The 26,359-nt window shown below is 47.3% G+C and overlaps 1 protein-coding gene across 1 annotated transcript in view; it reads left to right on the top strand.

The window, feature by feature from the left end:
- Positions 1-2,860: 2,860 nt before the first annotated feature.
- The window catches only part of AGPS (alkylglycerone phosphate synthase), an 815,346-nt gene continuing 791,847 nt past the window's right edge, over positions 2,861-26,359 (top strand). The window contains exon 1 of the mRNA XM_085645221.1: positions 2,861-3,266. Coding sequence (XP_085501347.1) covers positions 3,124-3,266 — 143 coding nt within the window. The 5' untranslated portion in view covers positions 2,861-3,123. The remainder of the gene's footprint in view (positions 3,267-26,359) is intronic.

Genomic DNA, 26,359 nt, shown 5'->3' with positions numbered 1-26,359 from the left:
TATTTTGTACCCTTTTTGCCTCTATATCATTTGCCAAGGTTTTCTAAAATAGCGCTTTTCTCTTATATTTGGTTTTGTCTTTATTACTTCATATTTTTACTTATTTTCTTCTTGTTACTTTGATTGCTTCGTTATTTTATGTTCTAGCAGCTCCTCGCTTCATTTTTCTAGTTTTAGTATATTGCTGTTCCCTACGGTTTAACCGTCTGCAGTACGGCTCTATTCCCTTTTATTTTTCACCGTCTTGAACCTATCCAATATGGCGGCCACGTATTGACGCTGAGGATTTCATTCATTGTGTAACCTCGCGTTTTCCTTTCACTATCTACTTTATTTTCGATCTAACACCAGCTGCAAGGTGTTTACGTTCCTTATTTCCGGTTTAACTTTCCCGGGTGTTTCCCATATATATATACTCCTTGTGTCGGTTATACCTGTGGGAGGTCCGCACGTACGGACTTCGCGTTTTTGGACACCGCCTTTCCAGTTTAAGTTTGAAATCCTATCTGCCGCCGTAAAGGTAAGACCTTAATCTATGTCTCTATACATTTTGGCTCCGTTTATATTCAAATTGGTCCTGGTTTCTTAGACTTTTTTTCTTTCCAGGGTTTATCTATTCCTACCGACTCTTCTACTCTTCTACCCTCGAACTGAAGGATTTTACTGTTCTGAAAATATTGCAATTCACCGGGCATGCGTAACTATATCGCCCTTAAGTAAGTAGGGGTCCCTTAGTGGGCGCTAATTGATTAGCTATTGTTACTCTTATCTCCACCACCTTCTTTTCCTTTAAAGCCCGTTCGGCGTTCGATCTAGACACTCCGATTTGGTCTGTGTCGATAGTACCTTACATAGCTTTATCCCCCTATTCAGATCTTGGTAGTCCGATATTTTTTATTATTGCCTGATTATTACAGTATAAAATCTTTTGTGCGACTTACAGACCATTGTATTTAGTTTTGTAACTACCTCTAGTCATTCTATTTTTGTACTTGTTTTTGTATGTATCCTTCCCCATCTAGATGAGATAGTTCATTATGTGTTTCTCCTTATTTCAGTCCGTAGCGGTGAGGCTATACTCTACAAAGTAATTTGTTGGCCCTATTCTTTAAAGGAAACGGTGCGCCTATCATACTTGTCATGAAGTAGGTCCAGTTTTATGACCTTCTTTTCTTTCACTAACATATTTTCATTTTCATCAGTTTAATCGTTTTTCTCTTAAGGATTTAATTCTTTTAAGGTTTATGCAAGCATTCTTTTCCTTCACGTGGTGGTACCTTTTTTTATTATATTTTTTCCTAATGGGCGTATTGGCTTTTCTCTGGTGTTGCAGGCTCCTTCACAGATTACATTTAGCTGTATGCATTGTAAATATTAGGCCATTTCACAACATGTTTTCCTTGTTTCCACAGAATGTTTAAACAAGTACTAATTCATACCCGTTAAGAAATTGTTTAATAAGTTTCCAGTCTGAACAAGACTTTGGAACAAGTTGGGAATTAAATTGACACGAACTCTCAAAGGATTATTGCGCCCTGACGAAGGAACTGTGGATCTTTTGATCCTTCTCCGAAACGCGCGTCGGCGCTTCTCTCTGCTCCAATTGTTATCCTTTGTGGCGATATTTCTATTTTTTAATGTGTATATATTATGAATGTATCATTATATGTTTTAGTAAGTGACTCTTTGTTGCATATATTGTTTTGTATGGTTTGTGTTTTTTGTTTTGTAATATGCAATCTGTGCTCACTGTAACTGTTAAGTTTGTGTCTCACACTTGAATCTTGATTTCCCTTTTTTAACGCATGATCAAATTTGTGTTTACAAATGTATAAAGGAAAAATATAAATATAAAAATAATGACATACAAATAATGTTTAAACCTTATGATTAATAAAACTATGAATTAATAATCCATTTCTGTGGTACATGGTTGTTGTTGTATATTGATTGTGGAGATATTTCCCATAGCTTAACTATTTTCTGAGAAGAGGTTCTGTTCATATTGTGTTTCCTTTCCCTGCTATCCTCTTCTCATATTCGTACATCAGGGACCCTCTTGTTGTTTATATCAGTGAATTAAAAGACACGTTAGTTTTCATGTGCACTCTGTAGGTGGCCTAGATTCTTACATGGAGCAACATTTTAGTGCAGTATCTATGCATAGATGTATTTGTTTATGCATACCTTTCAGCATATATGTGTACATGCATGTAAAAAAAATTGCATTTTTGTATGCAAACAGGTACATAACCCTGTATATATTCAAGTGTACATGCATACATACATAAAAATATTCCTAGAGGTATTTTTACACGTACTTTGAGTTTCTTCTAACATGATCCATGAATTAGAATCGATTCAGATTATAAGCTTAATTAACACTTCTGCTCTGATTAGTAGGGACCATGCAATTAACCCTGCTTATTTTCTGGCAAATGCACCATACTGGGCGACTTTTTACAAAACAATCTTTCAGATGGTATCCCTCTAACTCTGACTGGTAAGGTCGAGTAAACACACTGCGCTCACAGACATGATGCCTTTTGGATGGTGGTTTTTACGCTCCACTACTTTCAAACTTCACCGACAGCATTGACTGTACTTCACTGGTTACCTCGTTGCGTTGTGCTCGCTTCTGCTAATGTATTTACATCCTACGGTCACCACATGATTCACTTGAATCATCAGGAGTAGGACCATAAATCTCCAGCAATAAGATTTGGATGATCGTTTTCAGATGTGCTTGTTTAATCGGATGACCCAGGACTACAACTCCCATGAATTCGTTGATTTCGTAAAGGAACGCCTATGAAATGAAATACACTGTGGCTCGGTGACATGTGGTTAGCCGAGAACCCTTTTCATTTCCCAGTATCCCTCTGCTGGACCGCCCTTGCATCGGCTCCCTGGGGGTGGTGTGTGGATGACAGTCACACTCGCCTCGTCGCTGTCACCCTCCTTCCCTTGGTTCTGGTGACTGGTCACATGCAATCTTTCTCTTCCAATCGCAGCGGTCTTCTACGCTGGGCCGGTTGCCTAGGAATGCAGTGAAGTGCATGCTGGGGAAGCCCCTGTCTCGCGCTAACCTTTCACCTTCCAGGCTCTGGACAACACGGAAGCATGGAGGCTTCTGGTGCTGCACAGGCTCGGCGCCGGCTTAAGATCATCGGTGGACACCTGAAGCCGGCAGAGCGGGGATCGCCCAGTCCCGGTTTGTGCAAAGCACCCGCCCCGCCAGCGGCTAGCAGCGTCCCCAGAAGGAGGTAAAGGGTCTTGGTTTGAGGGGAAGAGGGGTGTGGCGGGAGACATAAGCACTTTATAAAGGCAGTAGCGCAGAGCCAGGCATGATAAGACAATTAATGATGAAGGAGGGGTGAGGGGGGCTGGAATACATCAGAAAAGGGGGATATACGAGGGGTCATTTCGTCTGAAACGGGAGAGCGGCAGTAATGCGTTAGTAAAGAAGTGGAATGTCAACATCGTAACAGGTTGGATGCTGGCACTTTCCATGAGAAGCATTTAAGGTAGCATTAGATATACGTGTGGATGGCTGTGCTGGGAAGTGAGTGGAACGCTATCGCTGAGTGAGAGAGAGCTAAGTGTTGATATACTTAGCATGGTGGGGGTGACAGGGAGGCATGCACTGAGAGGCGTGCAAGAAACAAACGGGCAGCTTCATAGGGGGAGAGAAAGGCAAGGACAGCGTGACTGGGAGGCATGTATTGGAAGCATGATCCTAGCGAGGAAGTGATGTCTCCATAAGTGAATGACAAGTTGTTGGGCTCATGTAAACACTAGAATAAGAAAAGACATTTTACTTTTGGACCTTTCTCCCCTTCTCTCCAGATTTTTTACGTAACTAAGAATTTATTTTTAGAGTGGGGCCGCAAGGGGTCGCAGATAAAGTTTGTGGAACCTCCTATTATAGGCAGTTGCCTAGCGAGTGTACAATGAACTTATATAAACGTACATATGCTAATGTATGTAAAGTTTAAGCAACCATTCATCATGAAAGATCACTGAACAGAGATTTATGGCGGCATCGGATTCACGTAGTCATTTTCCGTGCATGTGGAAGCCCCATAGTCTTTATATTACTATTTTACAACCTGTTAGGAATGCTTTACAGATATATGGTCTGTCTATAGAGAACCTTCTAAAAAAGCGCTGTATATAGTTATTAATCATTACATTAAGTCAGTTACAAATGGATGAACAGCACAAAGATTGGTTTTTTTAATCGTTTATTTATCATAATATGCAGGGGCACTAGAATTATGCGGCAGGGGAGAACCCCATTGTGCAGCAGGGCTGACTAAATTATGTGGCAAGAAAAGCCATATTTTGCGGTGTAATGTAGGCCATTCTGTGATAGTATTACTTTGTTTTGTTATTTATACTGGCTAGGATTATATGTCACAGTATGAGTACTAATTTAACACCCATATACAGCAATAAGCAACTGCAATATGACCAGTCAACCTTTGCAAAGGGCCTGCCACTGCGCAGGAATCACGTTTTGAGTAAGTTTTAGTCCATTTGTGAAACACTTTTTAAAATCTGCATACTATGCAATAGAATGTGCTTAATTTTAGAAGGTGAGGGCCACCGTCACTTATTTTTAGGGACTGGCACTTATTTTTCTGCATCAGATATTTACTAGTGCAAGAGAGGGAAAACTCACAGAAAAGATAGAGGAAGAAAAAGAAGGCAAACCGTCACAAAGGGGAAAAGCAGGAATCTGTAAGAGTTAGATACAGGGGAATGGAGTGTCTGGTAGTGCATTAAAGAAGCAGGAGGTGGATTTAAGACTCGCAGCCTTGGTGTTTGCGTCACTACATATAATTGCATCTGCCGCAGACTACTGAGCAGAACTTAGGACACCAGCACGATTTCTTTTACAATTTAAGCACTGGCAACAGATGACAGATTAATTTGAAAATGCAGTAAATCCATAATAATGCGGAAAATATCACAGCTGCAGGATCACAATTCTAGTGGTCCTATTAATTTAGTAGCAACATTGTCGGGTATCTCTAACCCTGAATACGATATTGCAAGTATTCACATAAGAAGAATGATACCAGCAATTACAAATATGTACATTATAGACATATTTACATCTAGGTTGTTGGGCTAGTGCTGGTTTCATTTTAGATATAGAGAAGAGGTTAGTTTGAAAAATGTTTCAATTGTTTACATTTTCTTATGGGGCGAAGTAGCCCTGATGTGGCATGGCAGAGATTTCCACAGAAGAAGCTGGAAGGAACAGAAGCCTGAATGACTGCATTGGGCTTTTGCACAGTGCGGAGCCGCTGGTTAACAGACCGCAGGGATTGAGTAGTGGTGTAATGTGGTTTCTGAGAAAGGTAGGCAGGAGGAGTGCCATGAATGGTGTTGTGTACCAGAGTGTATATTTTGTAAACTACCATGTGCTTGGCTAATAACTTCTCTGCCTGGTGTCTCTTTGTCTAGTTACAATGCTTTCTGGGCAGGTTAAAGAGTGCCCTTGTGGCACCATGAATAAATGTATTCCAGGGAGCAGATGCATGTTTGGATAGACCCACCAGCAGGCCGTAGCAGTATTCCAGCTTCCTGAAAACCAATGTATTAATTATGGGTTTTCCAGCTTTGAGGAGATGTTGTTGGCAGATTTTTCTTATGGCTATCAGATGATATCTGTCAGAAATTGGGTTTCTGGTTGGCTAAGGTATGCACCTAAGCCAGGCGGAACCCACCACTCTAGTCAGGATAAGGGAGTTACACACACAAGATAACCCCTGCTCACCATCTTGGTAGCTTGACAGAGCAGTCAGGCTTATCCCAGAGGCAATGTGTAAAGTGTTTGCACAACACACACACACACACACACACCAGTGACGCACTAGGCACACCACAATAGAGACTCCACCCAAGGTTATATAAAAATATCCTCTGTAATATAGGCAAGACCACCACCACATAAATCCCAATCAGTTTGCCAACTAGGCAATTGTCATAAGCGTAACAGTTAGAGTTGGAGCATTGCTATACACACTTCATGGATGTTTCTATCATAGATCATCCCCACTGCACAATACAGATTAATCCTGTCAAAAGGGAACCTGTTCTACTGATTTCAGAGAAAGCAAGCAACAGGCATAGATCACAATGGGTAAAACACAAATGGCAGTGCAGGAAAATGCCACGGTCATCATGTTGTGTTTAGAACCTCGGTGCTAGCGACCCTAAGTGCATCATCCCGGTGTCAGGCACTGAGGCAGGTGATTGGTCCGCCAGCCAGTGGTTCACCTTAAATGCAGCTAAAGCACAAAAAAGTCCCCCAACAAAAATGCCTCTACTGCTCAGGGAGCTCCTCTTGGCTTCACAGGTGGGAGGTGAGAGGCATTGCTCCGTCCAGCGGTATGTCGGCATGCTGGTCCTGTGTGGCTAGCGCAAAGCAGGTGGGGCTCCTTTCCTTACGAGCTGGGAGCGCCCTGCACCGCCTCGCACCGGGGACTCCTCTTGGTGTTGCTGGCTGCTTTGTTGGACGGCCTACTGATGGCGCCGCATCCGCGTCGGCTCTCCCTTGTGGTTGCAGGGCAACAGCCAGGACTCTGGGCAGCTGCGTTGGTCACCTGGCAACGCTGGAGGGCTTTCTTAGCGCTGGCTCCGCTACGAAATCTTGTCTGCCCTTGGGCCTGTTTCTCTGGTCGGTGGGGGCTCAGCCCAGCTTCTGGCACATGGGTTTACCGGCTGTGACGATTACAGTCACTTCCCGGGAGTGACGCACTGGAGGTTTCCACGCCAGGAAAGGTCCCAAACAAGAACAGCGCTGTGGAGCTCTCAATAAAAGCAAAGCACAGGGGAGCTCCAAATCAATGCAAAACATACGGATACGAAGACTTTGATGTTCCTGAGGCTTCCGAAACAGGAGGTCAGAACACACAAGCCCTTGGAGATTTGCTTCCCAAGCAGGATACCACAGCAGGGCAAAAATGGTCATTTTCCTCCACCACATACAGAAGCTACAACTGCAGGCCAACCCACCCCTCTCTCAGAAAAGGCAGTGCTTTTCACACAGTCCTTCCGCTCTTCTTCTTGGCAGGGTCCTCTTGTTCCTGGAAGTAATCTAAAGTCCTGGGGATTAGGGTCCAATAGGCATATCCCATTTTGTCATTGTTCTCTTTGCAGAAAGGGTCTCTGAACCCTGTCCAAACCAGTCCTGCCCTCCCTGGTGCAGCTTGACCACAGGGGCGGAGACAGCATTGTGAAAAGGAGAGTCAGCATATTCAGGTACAAGTGAAACTCCTACCACCACTCTAAATGCAGACTAGGTCCATTCAGCCCAGCGATGAGTTACACAGGCAAGACAGGACACACCTCAACCCCTGTGGCTGTCTATAGTGAATGCACATCCCCAGCTCCTGTCACTCCGACACCAGATACTGAATACACACAGTCAGAGGCACACAGGATGGTAAAGTAAGAAAATGCCCACTTTTGGCATTTTCAAACAAAAAAAAAGTGTTATCAAATTCTTAGTTCAGAGAGCCTAACCTCTATTTTCTACCTTGTCCCAGTGGAACTTTACACATGTAAAATGTTACAGTGCAACTCCTATTGATAGCCTATGGGACAGACAGCCTTTCAATAGTGAAAAATGATATACACAGTATTTCACTATCAGGACGTGTCACAGAACACTAGCACATGTCCTACCTTTCACATACACTGAACCCTGCCCATGGGAGTACATTGGGCCTACCTTAGGGGTGCCTTACGTATAAGGAAAGGGAAGGATGGGCCTGGCAAGTGCGTGCACTTGCCAGGACAACATGGCAGTTTACAACTGTGTGCACAGACACTGCAGTGGCTGGTCTGAGATGCATTTACAGGGCTACTCATGTGGGTGGCACACCCAGTGCTGAAAGCCCACTAGTGGCATTTGATATACAGGCCCTGGCACACACCGTGCACTTTACTAGGGACTTTAAATCAAATACGCCAATCATGGATACCCAATCCATATCACAATTCATACAGAGAGCATATGCACTTTAGGACTGATCAGCAGTGGTAAAGGGCCCGGAATCCTATAGCCAATGAAACCAGAGTCAGAAAAATAGAAGGCAAAAGGTTTGGTGATTAAATCTGTCAAAAGGGCCAGAGCCTAACCATATTGAACTGTTGTTAGTTTGGGGGGTGAATACATTACTGTAGTATTATCCTTTATCCTGCAATTTAATAATACTCCTAAGTTCCTGTAGTTGGAGGGGCTGCCAGGAGAATTTGAGAGTAGGTTCGATGCAGAGGAGGCGAGAAAGAAGAGAACTTCAGTTTTTGAAGAGTTTATTATTAGAGAGTGAAGAGTCATCCAGTGCCTGATAGCCACAAGACAGTTAAAGATTTTGGACTGTTGGTGACATATGCCTGCAGGCAAAGAGAATAAGATGTGCATATCGTCAGTGGAAGATAAGGTGCACAAAAAATCAATACAAATGAAGTAGTCACTGTTGAGAGTTTGACAGAAAACTACAAAATATGATGATTAAACTTCATATTTTTCCTTAACCATAAAATATTTTCCTAGAGTTCCAATGGACCCTATAACGATCAAAAGCAATAATAATTGTCCTGCAAGAAAATGAATTGCACTAACAAGCTTTGGGTTCACATTCACTGTGGCATCTACAGTGTAAACACTACTGCTTGTGACGTAGTGGTTCCACATTTGTGTGGCAACGTTTTGCGTTATTGCACTTGTTGCTAAGTATGCCTGCTGAAGACATGGCTTAGTTGTGCGATAATGTGACACGACTGTTGTATATTCAGATTTGTTGATTGAAGCACCTTCTTGGCTACTCGATTTATTGTCAATCACAACACAACTTTACAAAGAGGGTCAAAGGGAAAGTTTACAGACCTGCACGGATTCAATCCCCAAACACACTGTAGATAAGAACAAAAAGGAATCCGTGGGTCTAATGAAGCTTGAGCAAGCTAAGGAGCACAAACAAAATTGGTTTACAAGTGTCTCCTAAATCTAGGAGGAGTCCTTTATAGAGGACGGAATCCCATCACCCACCGAAGTGGCATGCATCATCATCTGGGACCTCCTCTTGGTTGCAAAATCTAGTGCAACCAAGAGCTACAACCCCCTCCCTAGGAGGGGGAGCTCGGATGTTTTAGATAATCAAAACTAGGATCTACTAAATCCACTAGAAGCGAAGCAAAATTGAGGTTTTATACGGTGATGGTTGCAGTGCGTGTAGTGATGGAGTGAAAGGTGATTAAAATTGACTACCAGGGAGAAAAACACCTTTATTATGATCTATCCTGGACAACCAAGAGAAGGTCCCAGATGATGAAGCATGCCACTTTGGTGGGTGATGGGATTCCGTCCTCTATAAAGGACTCCTCCTAGATTTAGGAGACACTTGTAAACCAATTCTGTTTGTGCTCCTTAGCTTGTTCAAGCTTGATTAGACCAGCGGATTTCTTTTTGTTCTTATCTACTTGATTTATTGTCCACAATGGCGGCATTCCAAACCTTTGATTCTCGCCAAATGGTCAGCACAGCAGTTAGCATTACCATAACAATCTGTACCGCCACCCTGGTCCCATAGATCCTTGACTGCTGTACTGTTGAGCCCGGTGGATTTTCTGTGCACCTTTGCTACTATGCTAATGTGCCTGTGATGCCTCCTCTGCTCACTGCTAATATCCTATCCTCTTTTCCACTATTGAGATGCACCTCTACAAGAGAACTTCTTACACAGGTGGTTAGCCAAGTAAAACATATTTGAGTAAATCTGCAGAACAGGGGCAACCCCAGCAGTACAAGAATCGATTCACATGGCTTCAACGTTAACCATCAACTGTTCACATTCCAACTGCATATCACCTTCCACCACCTTAACACCATTCCACATTCCAAAACCCTTTCCATTCTCATTCAGTTAAAAGATAACTCTGAGTCCCCCAGGGTTCCATTCTGTCCCAGTCGCCTTTAACTTCTACAAGGAGCCCCTTGGGATTCTACTCGCTGATTTACGAACCTACTAATGACACACAACTCTACTTGAAATTCTCCTTTGCTCCAGGCATCCAATGCCTGAAACACTTCTGCACCTCACCTAGACCCGGATGTCCAGCACGTACTTGAAGCTCAGCCCCACTAATACCGAATCCCTACTATTTATTGCAAGCAAGAACTGGCACAAACATGGCTTAATAACACAAAGACCAAGATGGCCAGGTTCTATACTAAAGAAAGTAAAACCGGTCCTTGCATGAAGTGACTTCAGAACTGCTGTTCAAGCCCTTGTACTTTTGTAGATGGACATTGGTGATGCTGTGTTACACAGTCTCCCAAGACTGCTCCACTTAAGGGCATCCTTCACACCATAGCATGCTTCATCATGGCCGTGAAAAAATACCCACATCACCCAAGAGGCTCCCTTTGCTGTCCTATACCATCTTCAAAATCACCTGCTTCATTAAAAAAGCTTCATAAGTGGCACTCTTAACTGTCTGGCTGATAAGCTCAACACCACTGATGACTTGGCACATCTGTAGTCTGGACACCATTAGACTGGAGGCGAGGAGTACAAAAAAGAAAACAACATGGGTGCATACTATCTTCGTCTAGGCATTCATAATCTGGAACGACAACCCAGTGTTCAACAGGATCACCCCAACCTTCCTCCAAATTAAGAAACATCTGATGACATACCTCTTTTAAGAACACTACATCACAATAAAGCAAAAGTCCACTCTCCTTGTCGGGACCCAGCAAACTCTACAATCTTTCATTGACTGTGCCTATGCCTTTGACCAGCTCTTATTCATTCTCCTGCCTTTCAGCTAGGTTTTCACTATACCAATGCTGCAAACATACGTACTCAGAATTGTAGAACAGGACCCATTTGTTTCCTAACACTTTTCAATGAAGACAAGTAATATGTTGAGCACTAGGGTTCATCTGCAGTGAATTTTCAGAGGGCAAATGGTGTTTTCTTACTGTCTTCCCGAGAATCGTATATTTCAACCATCAAATTATGATAATAAAGTGCCCATGTTGAAAGAACTGGCCATGGGGCACTGGTCAGACCAGGCCAGGTGAGACCTATTGGCTTTGCTGATATTTGTTATTCCATAGTAGTGTGCCAGAAATTAGTTTCTCTCCTTGGAATAGAATGTTGTAGAAGTTTTAATGAAATGATAGAAACCAATGTGATTGGCAGGCCCAGGAATAGCATTGGGACAGTACTAGAGAACGCAATTTCCTGCTATATATTTACATTTTCACATTTGTTTTGTAGATGACATTACATAGTCGACACGCACACACATTTACAATTTCATGCTCACACAGATGAAATGATTGGTCCAGAAACATACACTGTTATTGACAACAGTGCCAAGATTTGAACTTGTTCTTCTGGTTCTACTCTCAGCAGTTTAGCCACTGGTCCAGTTCTTTGTTTTTATTTCCAGTATGTCATATTGATATGCAACTATATCGTAGTTGCTATTGATAGTTTCTACTTGGGACTTGACTACGAGTTTGGCAGTTTGGGAACAGCTGTAGCAGTGGTTGCGGTCCAACCGCCACGAGCTCGGTAGTCTGACCGCCGTATTATGAGATTGTCAGATTGCCTTTGCAAAGATCGCCGGCGATCCGTCGACACCGCCAACCATTCGCAGATGGCTGCAGTCGGGGGAAAAAGCAGCTGCCATAGAGCGGTACTGAGCGGTGCCCCGCAGTTTGTATTAGGAGTTGGCTTTCCGACGAGCCCAACGCTGTGGTGGGACCGCCGTCTCCAAGTCCGCAGATAAAAGGATTTGGGGTGCATATTAACGCCTTTCCTGTTCTTCCCTTCAGAGTTAGACGTGGATCCCTTTCTCCAGGTCCCCCCTTCACAGCAGCATCTTCATCCCAAAGAATATGACCCTGTTTGCGGCAAAATACCGGTAAGTCCTTTTTTTGTACCACATACTCATTACCTGGACTGCCCACATATGGGCCAGACTCCGACAATGGGTAGGTGGTATTTTTCCACGTGTATTATGCATGTGTGTACATTCGACATGTGCAGTCGAAATGCTCACACAGGCATAGATGTATATGGAAAACCATTCACCACCGCCGCAAGACCACTGGAGGCCCACCACGGGCATTGTGGTAAACTCATAATACGGCAGTCGGAAGACCGCCAACACTGCAGTTTTCTAGAGGCCGCAGTGGTCAGACTGCCGAACTCGCAATCAAGTCCTTAATGTGTAATCAAAAAGCTTACTTTCTGTTCCACAGACTTGAAACATAATTATACACTACTCTGGTTCACTTGCAATATTTTTACATACCTTGGCATATTAAAGCCAGAGCTTTTGCTCTTTGTCTCAATGTCCCCTCTCATTGATCACTTGGTGGTGAGGTGGGTTTCAAACACCAATAATAAAACCTCTTTAAAAATTCTCTGTCTCTCTCTGTCACGCTGTTTGGATTAACCTTATTTCAAGCAAATTTCATATTTTACAATTTTTGTGGCGATCATGCTCTCCATACCTACGTTTCATTGCTCTTTTTCACTTTGGGTCACACTTTTTCTCACTTTTATTGTGAGCTAATGTATAATTCAGAACTATTCTATTTCAGTTGCCCATGTTTCCTGCAGAATTAATATGCTGAATGTTGCAAACTGTTGTCTGAGTTCTGAGACTGTCTGCGTAGTCAAATTAAGGAGTGCAAGGTCTGTCACATGCCAGCCTTAAGCCTCCTGCATAATAGATCCACTATACTAGGCCTCATTATACCATTGCAAGTTCCCATTTGCCAGGTCAGCTCTTACTCGTGTCAGTCTGCAAATCATATCAGCTGCTCGTCTTATGCTAGGCCCCAGCAAACGAACATAACACACACTCATACCTCTCCGCCCAGGCAAAGTACCCTGGCCGGGCTCCCACGTCCAACACTTGGGTATCACAGCAGGCCTGAAAACAACGCAACACATAGAGGCTCCATAAACCATTCGGAGACTTTGCACAAGGCACCCAGGTGCTCAGATTTGTATTCTAGGCGTCAGTTATGTTTCTGTAGGTCTCTATGATGGAGTGTTTTCCATTTCCCTTTATAGTGAGCCCCACTTGGCCCGAGGCAGTGTTTGCAGTGCTTCAAGAGGAGTTTGGACTGCCGTTTTGTAACTTTGGCAAATAACAGAAAATAAACAACATCTCTTAATAGGTTTGTTCAGGTAATGTGTCAGCAACTCGCCCGAGGATCTGTTTTGTTTCTTACTATGATTTAACGCAGTAAAGGCGCACGCTGTGGTTTCTTACATATTCCGTAGGTAGCAAGATTTCGGGTGACAGTTTGGGGCTCCGATGAGGGGCGGCGTTAGAGATTGAAATATTCCATTAGTTATACGAGTGGTCGCTTCCTTTCACCAAACCGAAGTCGTTCCTTTTTTTCACAGTGAATCATCTCCCTATAAAACACCCTTTTTCTGTGGTTATGCGAAGGATAGCGCAACGAAGGCTGCTGTTCTGTACGTTTGAATAAACGGAAGCTGTTTTGAAACACACTCCAGGGTTGTGAAACTCGAGCCAGAGTGGTCCCTTATTTTAATTGACACCTCGGTTGAGGTGCACCTCGCAGCTAACAGCGTGCAATATGACAGATCCGTCTCGATATTTCTCAAAGGGTGAAGTTTGTTTTAAGCAAGGGTGACATTTTTTTTCCCTTTGTTGTTAGACTAACAGATTTTGTGTGTGCCCAAGCTTTTTTTTTTCTCCTTTAAATAGTTAAGATTCAGTAATAACAAATTTATTTGGTTGCGAATGTTTGCGGGATTTTTATAAAGTTACCGAACACCTTGAATCAAAGACCTTTTTGCACTCTACTGTAGTATCAACTTCTCACAACAGTACCCCCCAATTGCTTATTGGGACTCCTTTATAAAATGTTGAGTCAATAAATGGTACGCTTTTTCCGATTCTCCCGGTTTCTTCACTGACAATGTTTTTTGTTTGATTGTTGGTAGTTTTAGTTAACTCGTTTCTCACTGGACTACAGTCGTATGGTTTAACGGGACAGTCTCATTGGGCTACTTTGTAGCTGTTCCTCTCAAACGAAGAGGACTTTTCAAGGACTCTTTTGCTAATTTGTTTCGGTCCTGGGGAGGAGAAACATTCCTTTGATAACCCTACCCTTCAGGTTAGTGCCTTGTTAGTGTCTTTGTGACCCACTTCCTTCAGTGAGATACAGAACACTGGCCCCATTCGGCTTCCAACCCCAGTGCCGGGATGCATGGGGCAGGTGTCAGGAGCAGACCAGTGATCATTTGCCTCTCAGATATATTTAATGTAGGTGTCTGAGACATGCGGCAGAGGTGGCACCGAAGCTGAAAGGAGTCTATGGGAACATCCTCTTCTTGAAGTGCCTTGATGAAATTTGTTTTGTTCCAAGTATAAACTAATCAGGTTCAATGAGACTTTAGCGTCATCTGGGGCACAGTTTATGTTTTATTTTTAGGTTAACGGTAGTTTTGCCTACAAATTGTCAATCCAGGCTGTTCTAAACGCCACAAAGTGCCCCTTTCATCATGACCTCACCTTAGATGATATAATGAAAAGATTATCTATCGTGCAGCAGTTGGCAGATGTGGTAGGGTCAAGAATAGATAGGAGTTATTGGTGCAACCCCTACTGACTGTTTGTACAGAATGGTATTGTTGAGGAAATGCTGCTTGGTGGCAGTTGGCCTCAGCTGGTTGCTGAAAGTGTCAGGAGGTTCCGTAGCTAGCAGCAGTTAGTAAGTGCTGCAGCTGACTGCACACAATGTTGGGCTGTGACACTGTTGACTAGACCGGTAGGTGCCCTAGTTGACTACTGACATTAATGAGAGATGCCACAGCTCACTGCTGATAGAAGTGTTTTGCACCACAACTGACTGCTCAAGTGCGTTTTAGATACCACAATTGACTGTCTTGATCTGAAAGACCGGTCCAGGACAAATGAGTGCTGAAGGGTATGGCAGGACTGCTGGATGGACTGGTTGAGGCAAGAACGGTTTGGTGAGAGGACTGGCTGGCTCCCCTTACCAATCCACACCATTTAAAAAATGGCTGACAAGCTCACCATCTCCAGTGGACTCGGCACACAGATAGCCAGGGCACCATCATATTTGTGACAAAGAAGTGCAAACAAGCATTGGCATAGGTCTCGCCTGTGGGACCTTATAAGTGTTTAGCCAGAGCTATTGGCTTTGCCAAAGTCTTTAAGCTATGGTGTATGGCAGTGTGGCTGCTCTGCAGCATGTTGAAAAGTTATGGGTAGATAATCATTTGCACCATTACATCATATATAATTGTTTGAGGAATTTACTGTTGAACCTATTGGGTTGCCCAGCTGTTAGCTGTCCCTTCTTCTGGAGAAGTTGAAATCTTGCCCCCTGGGTGCAAATCTTTAAGGAACCATGCAAGCACAGGTCCTGGCCTATGTGGATGTTAGCCATTCTATATTTATGGGTATTGTTGCGTGACATTAGAGTCCAATAAGCAACTGTCTTTGTGCATTACCCAAAGATGCCGAAGGAGGACGATAGACCGTACCAAATGGTGTCAGAAAAATGGGGTGATTGCTGGAGGTTAGAGGGGGGATGAGTGCCCAAACAGCAAAAAGTAAGTGCACATCAGGCAACGCTACTAAAGGGAGAAGCGTTTGTAAGCACTGGGTGTTTAAAAGAATATGAGTAGCAGTGGATTAACCCGGCAGAGGTTTGTGGCAGGTTTGTCAAGGACTGCATCACAAAAGTATTTTCGTAAGAAATGTAAGGTGGCGTGTCTTGGTTTGCGAGGAAATGGCTGATGTTGAGGGAAGGGTTTAAATGTAAACTGTGTATCATTGTTTCTAATAATGCATCTCTGTTGATTCAAACATGTCCATTGCATGAGTGGTCATCGTCTGACCATGATGTGCCTGGTAACAGAATGAGAGACATGTCAGTAGCAAATGAATTCACATTACTAATAATACCTTGGTTTTGTTTGTTATGGTTTTGTTGATTCCCCACATTATTACACACCTGGAAGTGGCGAGTGTACTTTGTGCAGTTTACTGCATATGAAACCTCACGTCTCCACACTCCGCAAACCCTTCGTCAATCATGGGTAGGCGGCGTGCTATAATCGCTAAGTGGGAAGGTGGTGGGATGTCAGCACCCTCTATTGAGCTTCAGCCAAACAGCGTAATTAGCGGTGTGCATCAGAGCCGGGGGCACCTTGAAAGGAGGGGCTTTGGGCAATTGTTCACCTTGGCAATGGTGCTGCTTGACAATTAGTGGAGGAGAGATGGGCATGCCTCTACACAGTCTACGAGTCCGTGTGCTAAATTAATTTAGATTCAGTTTGTAATATATTATTGCATTAACCTTGTTTTTTTAAAAATACAATTTTGGAGTACTGGCGCACGTGTCACTAGGGAAACTGTTTTATAATTGTGGACTTTCTGGGAAATTCTTAAAGCTCTGGGCTCTTTCCCACTCCCCCTGTAACGATTCCTCATTAAGTCCATTCTGTCCAACCCTTTATCTTTTAAAAACAAGCATTTGCAATGCAATAGGTCTCGCATTTGCGAGAGTTTAAGCTATTGGGATTGTAAATGACAATGCCTTTTATTTATCTGTTTTCAAAACCAACACATAGATAAAAGGTTTGTCATTTACAATGCCAATAGCTCAAACTTTTGCAAATGCGAGACCTATTGCATTGCAAATGCTTGTTTTCTTTTGCTGAGGTTATATGTTAACAGAACAATTCAAAAACTGAAAAATACTATGAAACATGAACGACCACTCCAAAAAATAGTTTTTGATTGCCTTTTTCCACTAACTTGGAGGAGTATTTCACCCTCCTGGTTTACAGCAGAAACGTGCTTCTCTCTATCTAATAATCTGTCTTCCATCTGTCACCTCTTGTTTTTGTATTTTTTTTGTGTTTTTTTTTCTAAACACTGGTTAGTTATTTGTCAAGGCAGCCCTCCCCACCTCCCCCACCGATTTCTCTTCTCATTTAACATAAATCACGTTGATGCCCCCGGGTCTGCAATGGCCGAGCAAGAGTGCCACGGGCCCTGATGGCAGTAAGGGTAACGGTCCCTGCTACCCCCTGATGGGTGGCAAAAATATCCATAACTGGGGTGGGGTGCCCTTCACAACTGTGGGCGCCGGTGCCACTGCACCTGCTGCACACTAAGAGATACGTCTCTGCAGTCCCGCAGCGATACGTAAAACCAGCACTTAAATAAAGAACGTACCCAGAAATATGATGTAGGAAAAACACTTTCAACACACAACGTACTGACTTATTGTGGCTGTTATACATATTCTATCACTGGAATGGCCTCGTAGCGCTAGAGTTAATCAAACAAGCCCTTCAATTTCTGCTCAGTCTATCGTGACACACGAAATGTCATTTCACAGACTCAGATTCCTTAGCCTTTAGCACTGACATATGAATACATACTGCGACTAAAAGAGCAACGCTGGCTGCAAGGGACGCACCTCCTTAATCAATCCCTTATTTCTTATCTAAGTTTTATAGATCGCAAAGAAGGGCCCAGAGGCCATCAAGGCGCTGTGCAGTGGTTAAAACGCCAGGCTAATATAAGGCATAACATAGCACAACTAAGTGACATTTAACAATGAAAACCTCTCACAAGTGCTTATTGGCGCCTAATAGTTTCAGTTGCTATGTTGGCACTGTAGAAAGCGCCTGAATCTGGTCAGCTGAAATTTCCATAGGGCTATGTGCTTTCCAAAGCACCTGTACTACAACACATTGGCGCTATATAAAGCAGATAAACAAATCATTTAAGTGAAACTGCCAAGGTACCTTGGCCAATGTTTGCAGCTCCAAACTGCTTGGGCAGAGATATATTCCAAGCGCTATATAAACAAAAGTATACCAAATAAACTCAAATAGAGAGGAGCTTTGGAGAGGCCCGAGCCTGGACAGGAAGGGGGCAGGGGGGGTTCCCAGGCTCACGAGCTGTGCATGCCGCCTGGCCTCTGCAGCATCCCACAGCAGCTCAAATAAAAATAACTCAGAGCTGCACAGTGACAGCAATTTATCTAGTCCCCTGTGAACAATACACTCGCATGACCCAGGCACAGACAGTGAGGATGGCAGGGAGCATCATAAATAGCGTGGAGAGAAAGCCAAGTGGGTGTATTCACCCAGTGTAGCGATCTGTGTGTAGCCTGTCCGCAACAGGGTCAAATCAGGGCAGGGCTGATGCTGCGTTTCATCCTGCCCTAGTCGACAACAACAACACCGCTAAGTTCGGTAATAACAGCTAATATTATTATTTAAAAAGAGACGCAGCTGTCTGTGTGTGCGTCGGATAGATCATGACACCCACAGCAGAGGGTGGGTGTAGAATGTGTTATGTTTCCCGGAAAGCACAGATTCGGGGGTGTTTCTGGCAAAACTTGAAATTCCAGCGCTACCACTTGTGGTCTGATTCCGGGGTGACAAGGGCAATTAACAAGTGTTGGGGTGCGTTGTGTGTGGAGGCGAGGATGTTTATCACCTTTTATAACTACCCACATCACTGAGGTTAACCTCTGTAATGCAGCTGAAAGCCCATCCACACCCTAGGTCTGTACAGCCTTTTTTATTTTTAATTAGCAACAACAATCAACAGTCCGATGTTCAACGTCGGCTTTAAAGTTTTCTTTTCCTTCACTCTGTTCTCCACATTTAAAGATCATTTGCAGGCAATTTGAACCCATGTAGATTTTTTCTTGCCAATTTCCTTTTTTTTAAATTGTGAACTGCCAAAAGCCGAGAATAAAGTAAAGATTTTTGGTAATGAGGTCGTCTGTTGTTCCTGCCACGCTCCCCTCATGCACCTCCTGGGAAGTCGCTCCTATCCATGTTAAATACCTTTATGATTGTAAACGGTTGCATTCTGTAAACCGTTCGCAAATACCCATCCAGGTCCTTTATTCAAAGTTGTTCATTTTGATTCGGGGGAGAATAAGATTTGCCACAGCTCCCGATTTCATGACCATGTTAAATTAAAATGGGCGTGACTTTTAAAAGACCCTATGTTGCAGGCTATTCGCACTGGTTATCCAGGTGTTTTTTACCAAGAAACTATGCATTCGTGCTGGTGGAGTTGTCTGTCCATTAACAGTCGACATTGGAGTTCTTCTGTAATGCTTAAGTCTGATGCGCACTTTTCAATGTTTAATAAAAAACGCTTTCTGCTACTTTGCTTAAACAAGCTGTCGCCGTTGCGCCCCACACAGCACTGGAGGAAGGGGGAGGAACAGGAGAGAGAGTGGGGTGGGGGGTAGAGTAGCGAGGGGAGGGAGGAAACAGAAGAGGCATTCTTGTTGCTTTGAAGACAGACTAACATTAACGGTCTGAACTATAATAAAGGTAAACAAGTTTGATAGCAAAACATTACATAAGACTCGTGGACAAACACAGCATTCCGAGAATGGCTCCCACAGTAGCAGGGTGCTAGGTTTACATTTCTGACAAGCTCAAGAATGGCAACTTGTGCTGTTAAACGTCACACTGACACATCTTGCAGCACCCGTTTAATGTACAGCGCTGTAAAATGGAAGCCTCGGTATTACGAGTTACTGCTATGTTCACGGTAGCTAACTGCAAGTCAGTCAGTGGCACTGCTGACAAGTGTGTGAAACGCTCTTGAAACGGGCGCAGCGCTGATAAAATATGTTCAAAATTATTAAAACATGCAAGATGGGGGGTTGGAGCGAAGTGCAAAGAACACAACAGGCTCCCTCCAGACACCTCTGATGATGAGCAGGATATAAATGCTGTGGGTTAACTAGGAAGCAAAACAAGGGTAAAGAGAATGTCTCCGTGAGCCTTGTGCTCGGCTGGCGCCTCGGGCATGTTTACTACGGGAACACATGGGAATGCAAAGCCATTAATCAAGCAGGATGGCTCTGTCTCCCTTCACGCCCAGGGAGGAGGGAGATGCGAGCAGAGCATCAAAGGGCTGGGTGAGAAGGGAGGGGGGAATGCAAGGGTCAAAGCGGCGAAAGTGAAAGTAATCGAGCAGAGCATCAAAGGGCTGGGTGAGAAGGGAGGGGGGAATGCAATGAGCAGAGGAGCAGCTGTGCACGTGCATGTGATCGTGCACTCAAGGTTTAGGCCAGCCAAAAGACTGTGGGTAGCACTTCGAAAATCCCACATATAAAATGTCTCTTCGAGCCTTTGGCTCGCGAGACCTAACAAACTGTTTATGTCTCGGATCTTTCAGTCTCCGCCCTTGTCTGTAAGCCTGTTCTGTGTCTAGTACCAGCGTCGGTCGAACACCTAGTGATTCTTGGCAAATGAATTAATCTACTAATGCCTTAAAAAACATAATGTAACTGGTGCTCATGTAAAAGCGCTTCAATAGCTTTGGATTTGCGGTACATAAAACTGCTAACCAAAAGATAGGAGGGGGGGTAAAACATGAAACTAATTGAGCAGGTGTTTGGCGGGCACGGAGGAAAGAGCAACACCGGGCAACACAGCTCACAAAGACAGAGAAAGAAGCAGAGGGGCGAGAAGAGAAACTATATTGATATCAATTGAGAACAAAAATGTGTCGGACCAAAAATATGACCAGTGTGCCCATTTGTTTCATGTGTTACTTTCAAAGAAATTTGTGTAACACAATTACAGATGAAATATATTCAAGAACGTCCCTTCAAAGATTTCCATGTCTCCCCCCTCGGTGTTTCCTGCAGACCCCAGATCTCCGGTTCTTGTACCACAGAGAGGGGCTCGATGCCCCCAACCCCCAGGCTCATCTACTTGCTGGAGGCTCACAGGTGAGGGGTTCTCTCCTGGGGTGGGGGGGAGGGGGTGAGGGGGGGGGGGAGCTGCACTGAAACCAAAGTACTTCAATAGGGCGAGTGCCAACGTAGGAGCTTTATGATTGAAGGAGTTTAAACCATCCAGGCGCGTCTTTAAAACTTTGGCTACACCTCCTCTTGAGAGATTTGAATGTGCCTCGAGGCACACGGAGCACGAGGAGCAGAGCTGGAGGTTAACAGTGCCTCCCTCCCAGTGCCCGCCTCTAAGCACTTATACAGCCTGTACTTGGTCCCTTGGGATGCGTTGATGGGCCTGCAAGGTGGGCCTGGGAGGAGCAGTCAGCCTAGAGCCCCCCAGAAGCGGCAGTCTCTTTAAACCTGAGCGCAAATGTCAATACAATACAAAAATAAACGCAGCCGCGAAAGCCAAGATAGCGATCAGGAAGGAATGCAACTGGCAATGCGTGCCGCTACTTGCTCCCAAGACCCCTAGGCCAGGGGAGTGAAAGTTTTGAGGTAAGGTGGGACGTGCACCCGTCTTTGGCCATTTGCGTGCTTTCAATTATTGCAAGCCACACGCAAAGACCAATGGGATGTGTGGGAAGAGGCAGACCCACACGGAAAGTCTTTTGGAAGTCTGAAGTGATTCCAAGAGCCCTCTCCTAGGGCAGCTCATGCGCTGTGCTAGGCGAGACCTAATAACACAGAAACTCTGCACCTAGAATCTGGAACAATTTCCCTTTTATCTATCAGGACTGTCTAAATCCTTCTTCAATTTAAGATTACGCTGAAGACTCGCCTCTTTAATGACCTCTTCACGTGATGCAACAAGAGTCTACAAACCAGCTACCCTCATATCACATACTGATTGTCACTTTTCCTTTGGCCCTTTACAGTGCTCTGTTTCCTTTCGGCTAGGTTCACATTATATACTTGTGTGTTTGATGTACTGCCCTAAGGGGCAAGGCCATGCCCAGACGTGGGTCCTGTGCTCACTGTGCCACTAGAACCAAGCTATACCCGACTGATGAGCCCCAATAAGGATGAAACTGATCTTGAGTTGCTTGTATTCCGGTTCAGAGAGGACATTTCCAGGCATTTTGGACTGGACTGTTACTTTTGGAACGGAGTCAAGACTGATTTACATATGGCTGATTCCAAACTGAGGTAGCTTGGTGGAAAAAATAAGAGTGATGGATAGGAATGCTATCTCATTTGTTTGCCAATAGTCAGACAAATTGCAAGCACTCCTCCCATCACATTTTGTGTGTTTGCCACATGTTCTAAATACCACATACATTCTGGCTGACTGACTGGGACAAGTAATTGCTGAATGCAGTTGCTGGTGCATAAGCTGACTACAAGTTTTTATGGAAGGCATGTGAGCTGACAACTGGCATATGTTTAGTTCAAGACTTTACACAGCAATGGCTATAACTGTCTTTTGACTGTAATGGTCGGAACATAATAACTGCTGGGTGATTGGTGCAGGAACTGAGTAGAACTGTAGGAGTAATAATTGACAGAAGTAATAATCTCCGAGAAGGCTTGTGAGCTCTGTTTGCTGATGAGGTTACATTTGGTAACCGGTGCAATCTTGCATTTCTCACATGATTGGATGGGTCAGATTGGGACATAATGGGGGTAGGAGTCCAGCCTTTTACAGCCAACTTAGTTCCCGTTTGAAGAGCTGACTGGTGATGGGAATGGCTAACCAAAAATGTGTAGTTCTACCTCCATCCATAATCTGTCGCATGTATGGCACATAAGTATCCAGCTAAATTAATCCCTACTGGTTCTTGAGTGTTCTGTTTTTCAAAAGTTTTGCTTACTGGCTTTCCAGCAATGAGTGTGCGCAAGAAAACGATATATTATATCATCTGAAATTTGTGTCTTCGAGTATGCTTTGGATAGGGCTGGGCGCAGTTGGCGTAGCGCCACTATGCAGAATTTTGGAAAAAATTTGTGGAAAACGAGCGCACGTCCTGAGGGTCCATGTGCCTGGGACAGGGGTCCCTTGTGCCTGGGCAGGCTCCCCGGCCTGCCTGGGTTGAGAAGCAGGGACCAGCCCCGGGGCCTGGGTTTCGGTCAGGGCCTGGGGTTTGGAAGCCCACGTCCTGCGGCCTGCCTATTGTCCATCTGCCCGGGACATGGGTCCCTGGTGCAGAGCCCCGGAGACCTGCAAGGCTCCATGGGTCCCGGGCAGTCCTCCCCCGGGCGGGTGGGCCCCACGAGCGCCTGCGGGCCTCCTCCCCATGCCTCAGGCCCAGCGTGGGGTCTCAGAGCTTCCCCCCCCCCCCCTCCCCCCCGAGCCCTGCAGTACCTGAGCCTTGCAAGGGCAGGCGGGAGCCCTCCCGCCAAGGCTCGGGGCAGCCAGATTGGTGTTATTTCGGTCCCGGCCAACTGGTCGCACCTCTCCCCTCGGTCATCTGGTCGCGCGCAATGCTTTCCAATGGGGTGACCAGATGGCAGGGCCGGCCTGGAAGTCCTGATCCGGGCTCATTTGCCTCCTGGATCCCAGCCAGAGCTCCAGGAGGTCATGCAGGTTCGTTTCTAGGGTCCCCTGAGCCTCGCGGTGCGCACGGGTTCCCAGAAAGATGGGTAGCCTTCCTCCGGATTACTAGGGGCAGGGTATGCCGGGGCACCCCGCCCGGGCTGGCGGTTCTCTGCCGGGGACCAGATGGGCTATGCCCGGGTAACACCTCCCTATGCTTCTGGGGCTCTCTCCTCCGGCCCACGGCGTGGCAAAGTGCCCGGGACGGGCTCCATGGTTCCCATGCAGACATCCCCCGGGCGTCCGGGCCCGAGAGCTCCGGTGGTCCTTCACCAGGCTTGAGTCCCAGCCTTGGTCCCCGAGCCCTGCGTGGGCAGGCGGGAACCCTACCACGAAGGCGCTGGGTGGGCAGATTGGAGTCCTTTTGGTCCCGGCCATATGGTCGCACCTTTCCTCTCGGCCATCTGGTCGCGCGCAATTCTTTCCAATGGGGCGACCAGATGGCCGGGCCGGCGAGGTAGTCCCGATAAGGGCTCATTTGCCTCCCGGATCCCAGCCAGGGCTCCAGGAGGTCGGGAGAGTTTACACCTAGGCTCCCCCTCCATCACTCGAAGCGCGTGGGTTACCAGAAAGGGGGGTAGGCTTCCTCTGGATTAGTAGGGGCAGGGTATGCCGGGGACCGGATGGGCTATGACTGTACAACACCTCCCCCCCCCCCCTGTCCGGGGGCTCCCTCCTCCAGACCACGGCATGGCAAAGTGCCCTGGACAGGCTCCACGGGTCCCGGGCATCTGTGCCCGAGCGCTCCGGTGGTCCTCCCCGTGCCTGAGTCCCAGCCAGGGTCCCGGAGCCCCCGAGCCGTGCGTGGGCAGGCGGGAGCCCTACTGTGAAGGTTCGGGTGGGGAGACGGGAGTCCTTTCAGGTCCCGGTCATCTAGTCGCACCTTTCCCCTCGGCCATCTGGTTGCGCACAATGCTTTCCAATGGGGCGACCAGATGGCCTGGCTGGCCTGGAAGTTCCGATGAGGGCTCATTTGCCTCCCGTATCCCAGCCAGGGCTCCAGGAGGTCGTGCGCGTCCGCGCATAGGGTCCCCTTCGTCTTGCGGTTCGCACAGGTTACCAGAAAGGGGGGTAGTCTTCCTCCGGATTACTAGGGACAGGGTACTCTGGGACCCCTCTCGGGCTAGCGGTCCTCAGCCGGCAGCTGGATGGGTTAGGATGCCGCCCCAGGCCTGGGTCCCTCCCTGGGCCTGCCGTGTGGCAGGCTGCCCCGGACGGGGTCTGGCAGGCCGCCCCCTGCTGGGCTGGGTCCAGGGCCCCGGGAGGGTGGCCTCCCCACCCCAGGCTACGTCCTCGGTACTACTGCGTGGCAGGGTGCCCGAATGAGGTCCCATGGGCCCGTGGAGGCTTCCCCTTTGCCTCTGGGCCCGGTAGCCCTGGCTGGGTCCAGGGGCCCTGCCGGGCCCTGGCTCTTGTGCTGGAGCCCTGGGCCTTGTCCTGCTGGCCCACCAAAGGCCTGGGACAGGGTTCCATCGTGCCTGGGGAGCCTCCCCTTGCTCGGCTGGGTTCAGGGGCTCCCTGCGGCCCCGGGGAGGGTGGCCTCCCCACCCTGGGCTCCGTCCTTAGTCCCGCCGCGTGGCAGGGTGCCTGGGATGGTGTCTGGCGGGCCCGGGGAGGCTTCCTCTGTGCCTCTGGGCCTGGGAGCCCTGGCTGGGTCCAGGAGCCCCACCGTGCCCGGGGTCGGGTACTCCGGCCCCAGACCGCTAGCCCACCAAAGGCCTGGGACGGGGTTCTGTCGTGCACGGGGAGCCTCCCCCCCTGCTTGGCTGGGTTCTGCGGCTCCCAAGGGCCCTGGGGAGGGCGGCCTCCCCCCCGCCCCCGGGCCTGGGAGGCCAGGCTGGGTCCAGGGGCCCCGCCGGCTCGGGGGCTCCGGCCCCCAGCCTGCGGCACTGCCTAAGGCCCGGGACGGAGTTCTGTTGTGCCCAGGGAGCCTCCCCTTGCTTGTCTTGAGTTCCCCTGAGGGCCCCGGGGAGGGTGGCCTCCCCCCCCCCCCCCTCCCCCTCCCTCCTCCCACTGGGCTCTGTGTTGGGTCCTGCCGCGTGGCAGGGTGCCCGGGATGGTTTCCGGCGGGCCCAGGAAGGCTTCCCCTGCCCCTCCGGGCCTGGGAACCCTGGCTGTGTCCCCTCGGCCATCTGGTCGCGCGCAATGCTTTCCAATGGGGCGACCAGGTGGCCAGGCTTGCCTGGAAGTCCTGATGAGGGCTCATTTGCCTCCCCGATCCCAGCGAGGACTCCAGGAGGTCGGGTACATTCGTGCCTTGGGTCCCCTCTGTCACCTTGTGTGCACGGATTACAAGAAAGGGGGGTAATTTTCCTCCGGATTACTAGGGACCGGTTCAGGCAGACCTCCGTGAGGTCCGGCGATTCGGAAACCGGGGAAGGCAGCACCCGGGCCTGCCCGCTGGGACCCCCAGGGGCCCGGGTACTCACCTGCCTCTCAGTCCCTTCCCGATGGTCCTTTTTCTCCCGAGTTTGCTCGGTCAGACCTCCGTGAGGTCCGGTGATTCTGAGACTGGGGAAGGCAGCACCCGGGCCCGCCTGCCGGGGCCCCCAGGGGCCCGGGTCTGCTCCTGCCTCTCAGCCCCTTCCCGATGGGTCTTTCCTTTGAGCCTGCACGCCCCGGGAGCAGGCAGGGATGTGAAGCTGGCAGCCCCCCCCGCACAGGGCAGCCTGCCAGGGGATGCCTTGGCCGTACTTTGATCTGTTGGGCACTCTCGGTCCGTTTAGGGATGGACTGCTTGGCGAGCCTCGGCTGTTGTTTCAAGCAAGAAGCTTCCTCCCAGCATAGACTGTCTGACTCGAGGGCCTCACGCCTGGCGGGTGGCCTTTCACCCTACCCAGCAGAGCAAAGACCGAGCAGCCCCGGCAGGTCGTGTCTCCCAGTGGTCAGACTCGAGCGGAAGGGGTCGGGTGGCGCCAGGCCCTCGGATGCTGCTGCCCAGCAGGTCCGTAGGCCCCGTGCGCCACGCC

This window comes from Triturus cristatus, chromosome 3_1 (assembly GCF_964204655.1).
Source record: "Triturus cristatus chromosome 3_1, aTriCri1.1, whole genome shotgun sequence".
Classification (NCBI taxonomy): Eukaryota; Metazoa; Chordata; class Amphibia; order Caudata; family Salamandridae; genus Triturus; species Triturus cristatus.
The sequence above is the reverse complement of the archived record's forward strand: the minus strand, read 5'-3'. Positions and strand labels throughout refer to the sequence as shown.